General features: G+C 40.7%; 1 protein-coding gene across 7 annotated transcripts; it reads right to left on the bottom strand.

The window, feature by feature from the left end:
* Nucleotides 1-365: 365 nt before the first annotated feature.
* Nucleotides 366-4565, bottom strand: LOC148128613 (vomeronasal type-2 receptor 26-like). 7 transcript variants are annotated; one of them, XR_015746230.1, is made up of 4 exons: nt 3936-4109; nt 3213-3501; nt 1284-2262; nt 366-1240 (listed from the first exon to the last, which is right to left on the bottom strand). XR_015746230.1 is itself a non-coding variant. In XM_087948723.1 (3 exons), the coding sequence occupies exons 2-3, from the start codon at nt 3450-3452 to the stop codon at nt 1450-1452; spliced, it is 1053 nt and encodes a 350-aa protein (XP_087804849.1). In that variant the 5' UTR covers nt 3453-3501; nt 4320-4565; the 3' UTR covers nt 366-1449. The 7 variants fall into 7 exon arrangements, 6 of the variants coding, with proteins under 6 accessions (XP_087804849.1, XP_087804850.1, XP_087804845.1 ...); XM_087948723.1 differs by lacking the exon at nt 3936-4109 and adding an exon at nt 4320-4565 and having other exon boundaries at nt 366-2262; XM_087948724.1 differs by lacking the exon at nt 3936-4109 and adding an exon at nt 4320-4565 and having other exon boundaries at nt 366-2262; nt 3213-3444.
* Nucleotides 4566-5958: the final 1393 nt, after the last annotated feature.

Genomic DNA, 5958 nt, shown 5'->3' with positions numbered 1-5958 from the left:
CAGTCATAAATTAGAACACTTGCTATGTAACCAGCCATTAAGCGAGGACCAATTGTATTTGGTTTGCCAGTCACATGGCCCCCTGGCCAAGCCCACTCAGTCACGTGGCCACAAAGTCCCACCCATCTGGTCACATGACCACCAAGCCATGCCCACAAATTCAAGCCATGCCCACAGAACCAGTAGTAAAAAAATTTGAATCCCACCAGTGAGTTCACAGCCTGCTATGCGGCATCTCCTATCAGGACTCAGGGATTCACTTTGTGACGCCTCTCCTAATAAAATATCTGGGAAATACAGAACTCTTTTACGTGCAACTGCAGTTATCAGATCAGTAGGAAGGAGTTTCTCTGAATGGGGCCAAATTCTGTTCTGCTGTAATGCAAAATGATGTATTTATTTATTTAGGACATTTATATTGCCACATATTCGCACATGACTCAGCATTAGGCAGACTCTAACTGTCCCTTGACTGTCGTTTATTTTTATTTTTCCCCATTATTATTATTATTTATTGTAATGCTGGTCTCTGACTGTACTAAAAGTGGACTGGATGAAGGAGGAAGCTGTGTTGGAGACATTTGCCATCTTGAGTTATGTGTAAATAAATACATGTTTAAGAAAACAATCTCAAAATCGTACTTGATTGCAACGTGAAACTGAGTCTTGAGAGAAGACAAGGAGGAGATTATGAGAGCAACTTCTCCAACTTGCAAAATCTCTCAGTTGGACAAGGGAGGATTCAAGACTCTTCCAATGACTGAAAGAGGTGTTCGGAGTAGTTAAAACCCTCCTCTCTCCTAGGAAAATGAAATATTTTAGGATATACTAAAAAGGGAGAATATATTTCCCCTAAAAAGAAAAGTAGAAACTCAGAGAGGCTGAAACTCAGCCCCCCTCCCATCTTTGCTAATGGACCATTACTCTGGCCTAGGCCAGTTTATTTTACATAACAAAGATCTACTCCAGGTAAAGCTATATAGGAATTACCCAAAGCCATCACCATCATCCAGCCAGGCTCAACCAAGCCTGGGACTCAGGACAGCCTACAGAGTTGCCCCTGCATGGCCCCATGGGAGCCTAACAACCGATCAGAATACAAGCTCAAATTCAAATCCCAACAGAGGGCATCAAACAATTGCACTCTAAGCATCTCAGCCCTTCTTTCCTCAACCAAGGCATGTGCTCCTGTCCACCATTAAACCATCTTCCAAGCAGTCACCATGTTTCCAGCGTCTTTCTTCTCCGCCTGGAACTGAATCCAGAAGGAGATTTCTTCCAACAGAGGCTAGACAGAAACTTCAGATCTGCTCCCTGTTATTCTGGAGTGTCAGACAGGAGCAATTAGATGGTGCAAATCTCTTGACCTTTTGCAGCACAAGAAGGTTGAGATGTCCCCCTCCTTCTCCTTTGGGTTCCTTCTCCAAAGGATCTCAGATTAATGGATCCCTATCGGGACCCCCATACCTGCCATGGCTGCAGCCTCGGAGCACCCAACCTCTTTTCTCCCTCCTTCCTTCCCCTCCTCGATCTGGAGGAATAGGCGGCATTCATGGCCTGGGCCAAAGTCTGAATGATACTGTAGAGATGACGGTCATTTATGATCCGTTTCCTGTTCCTTTTCTCCTGGGTCTCCAGTGGGGCTTTCTGGGTGCATCTTCTGCGGCCTTTGACAGAAAAGACGTGCTTGGAAAGGGAACAGCGAAAATAATGATCTTGAAACGGATCTTCCACAAAGAAATGGGGTTCAAAGGCAGCATCTGTTGGCCTTGTTTTTGACAGATAACCAAAACTCGAAATACTATGGATGTATTTGAGACATATGTGCTTCTTCATTGTATACAGTGCAAAATTTGTGAGGATCCAGACTTTCCCTTCAATGGGTCCTGGCAAATGCATAAGTGCTTCATGGAAAGGAAAAATTCTGTTCCAGATGGGAATAAATTCTATGAAGTGGACAAAGACATTGACTTGTCTCCACTTAGAGAGGGCCTCCCTGAGGGGTGCTATTTGTCCAGTTGTTGTGAATCGTTCTGATATAACCACACAAATTCCATTCCTGACAAGCATCGGAGGGAAAGTCCTCATGAAATTATCTCCATTTTCTGTGTCTGAAGCAAAGAGGCCAATCAAGGTCCATCTGAAATGGAGGAGCAGCTGGACAATTGCTGGGTATTGGAATCCTTCTTTGGGGAGCATCTGGTGGAAAAAAGGGAATCTCCTTTTATCACTCAGAGCCTCTGAAGGAATTAGAGCAGTGATCTGAAAAAGTAATGAAGAATGCTGTGTTATAATGTGGTCCAGATCAACTCCAAAATATTACTTATTGACAAACCCAATTTTTTTTTGATGAATATATAAGAATAGTTTGTTCCTTAGTCATGGTTTAAAATATTTAAGACAGAATATTAACAAGATTGTCTATAAAAATGGAATGTAAAATCATATTAAACAAAAAAAAATGCAATGTAAATTTCTGTGTCACCCATACAATTCCAACAATTAGATTCAAATTTGCAGATGTTAGATAAAATGTCTGGATCTAAGATATAGGGCTGTATTATATGCTATTTTTGAGTACTAAAACCTCTTTCTCAGCTTCTATATCCCAAATTCTTTGTGAAACAATTTTTCGGCTTCTTCTCTAGATGTACAAGAGCACAACTGCTAACTGAAATTGACAGTTGTACAATCCAATAAGTGTTTAATTGAAATTTTGTCTGTTTTGGGACTATATGTCTGTTTCATCACTTTAATTTTAACCCAATAATTATATACCCTGAATTTATACAAAGCAGAAATTGTGTAAATTAACAATTATCTATGAGGGCAGGAGCTGAACTCCTTTTATCCATCCCAAAGATACTCTTCTTGGTCTGAATATTTTTTATACATAGACAGGACTATTGCCAACTTGATTCCAATTGGATAAGGTAGATATTATTGATATGTGAAAATGAACATGCTAATGGAGGACCTCAAAACAAGGATAGTTTTTCAATAGTAGAATATTCAGTAGAATATCCTCTAGGGATCTTATGGCTCTTCAGGCCTTTAATGGTCAATTTGAAGATGAACATAATAGACTAAAACATCGTTGATATGTTCCCTAATATTCTGAAAAGCTGCTCTTGAATTCTATGAAGATATTGGATCTGTTGTTCATCCCCACCACCCCACTCACCTTACCAGATAGAGAAAAACACACAAACCTGTGGGACTTTGTAGGTGCCTACCAACATTGACATCTGGGTGGAGATGTCCCTTCCTGCTGCATCAATCAGAGCCAGGATGTTGTCCTTCCTCCCACAGCCATAGTTGGGGACATTGGATTCTCCAGTGGAGAGCATGTCCAGCAAGGCATCTGAAGTGAGGAAGGTGCTCATATAGTTGTCATGGATGTTGTAACCAAGTGTGAGATTGTGCAGGAGCTGGGAATTCTTGCTGACCATTTGAATAGCACAAATTGAAGTTAGGGTACTTGTTAGAGCAGAACTCTTCCTATTGAAAAACAATATTCATGTTATTATATTCAATAGCAACAACAAATGTTTTTAAAATATATAATCCTTCACAAACCTACTAAGCCTTAGGCCAACATTGATCCAAATCGAAGGATCAATTATGCAAATGAGAGAGGCAACTACAATTGTTTCAGTCACTACTTAAACAAAGGTCATTATTCAAGTGATGAACTCAGGAATGAACTGAGAAAGGAAAATCATCTGGATTTCATTCAGGTTTTTTAAAAACTCCATCTTTGGATTTTACTCTCTTCCACAATTAAGGCAAAAAAGGGAAGCCATGGAAATCAAAATCATTCAGGAAATTAGACAGGTCCTGAGGTACAAAAATAAGTGACATAAGAAGAAAAGAAGGAGAGTGTTAGAATTGCACATGGAGGGAGTGCAACTCCATCACCCCGCATGACTTACGAAGAAGAAGGTATAGGAGGGCTGTTGAAAGGCCACATTATAGGTGACACATATGTTTCAGTTGTGACCACACCAATGAGATGATCTCCAGGCCTGTAAAAGCTCCATGGATTGTACCCATCCTGGTGCTCCAAACTCAATGGGCATTTCCTTCTCAGCTTCCTACAGACTGATGGGGACACCAGCAGCAGCAGAAGCAGAAGCAGGAGATCCATCATTCATGGCATTAATCAATCCACTTACTGTTTCTAACACAAACAACAGGAACAGTTGGAAAAATGCAAAGACTCTGAGTAGTGCCAGTGGCTTTCCTGATCTAAACAGAGAACCACTCAGTTTCATCTGCAAAGGAGAGAAAGGTGCAATCAAGAGCAGAGCCTGTACCTGTCCCAAAACTTGGTCCCAGAGAGCTTCACCCAAGGAATTTATCCTTTTCTGATAGAAGATCCTTTTCATGTGGCTTCAGTTTAATGCCTGCATCAAAGTCAAAAAGTGGAGATATAGCATCACAGGTCTCAAAGGCCCAGATGGTCATAATTACAGCAAGAAGCAACTTCTCCTCTTGGGATCCAACTTTTTCTGGGCTCCATCTGCAGAGGAGAGGCTGGAATAAAACATGTTAGTAAAAATTAGACATACACCCCTGGGATCAATGTTCTGTTTCGACTGTGGTCCTTCCTCCCAGTCAGGGCAAGTCCAGAAAGTGATGCTGGGGAAGAGAATTCAGCACCCAGGGAATTGACTTCTGCTGTCCTTCAACATGGCCTCTTGACCCCAGAGATCACCCAAAACTACCCACCACCCACCATCACCCAAGACTAGGCACGCACGCCCCCAACTACCTCAATCCCAACTGCTGCCGGACTTAAATGCAAACTACTCAATGCAAGAAGCCTCGTGAATAAAATACCTGAATTTCTCATCCTCTTAAATATGGCTAACTTCGACATTATATTTGTCTGTGAAACATGGCTCAATGCATCTCTCCCCGACTCCATTACCACAGTAAGAGACTATCATGTTTACCGATCAGATCGTGAAAATCGTCGAGGAGGTGGTGTTGCTATCTTCTATAAAAAATCCTTACATCTAAAAAATATCCAAGTTACCCAGGAGCTTGCTCTTCCTGAGACCATCATCTGTGAACTATCCTTAAATATCACAATTCGATTCTTACTATGTTACAGAGCACCTGATTATGACATCGAACATGTAAACAAGCTAAATACATTACTAACATGGGCTGCATCCTGCCCATACCCTTTTATCTTTCTTGGTGATTTCAATCTACCTCATATTGACTGGACCCTAAATGATTGTACAACTGAAATCATACACACAACCTTCTACAATGCTATTACAAATCTGGGACTGGAACAACTAGTAACCAACAACACTAGACTAAACAACTGCCTCGATCTCATCTTCTGCAATAGTTTGAATTTAATTTACGGATTACAAACTAAAGAACCCTTTTCCAGCAGTGACCACAATATGATTGACTTTTGTCTCAACATACGTCCACACAAAAATCACCACAATGATGTAATCCCCAATTGTAACTTCAAAAAGGCAACTATGATCTTATAGACAACGATCTCTCATCCCTTGATTGGCAATCTCTATTCACTGGATGCAATACTGTTGAAGACCATTACAACATATTTTTACTTGAAGTCAAAAGAGTCATCAAACTATGTGTACCAACAACAACTCCCAAAACAAAACAAAAAAGCAGATTACCCATAACAATAAGGAAACTTCAATCCAAAAAGAGATCACTCTGGCGGAAAAACAAATCTGGTCACGTTGCCAATTTCAAAAGCCGTTACAAAAATTTATGCCAACAGATAAAGACTGAATGCACCAATTATCACATTAAACAAGAGGAAAACCGTCTAAGCACCAATTCCACCCGTGCTTTTTACAATTTTGTAAACAACAAACTAAAAGACTCAAGGTCCATCCCTCCCTTGATAGGACCTGATGGTAAAGTCTGCAACGACGACACCATTAAAGCCAA

This window comes from Notechis scutatus, unplaced genomic scaffold, assembly GCF_049901735.1.
Source record: "Notechis scutatus isolate UNSWTSFEM ecotype Mainland unplaced genomic scaffold, rNotScu1.2 NSCUCTG98, whole genome shotgun sequence".
Lineage (NCBI taxonomy): Eukaryota > Metazoa > Chordata > Lepidosauria > Squamata > Elapidae > Notechis > Notechis scutatus.
This window is presented reverse-complemented; position numbering and strand designations above follow the sequence as displayed.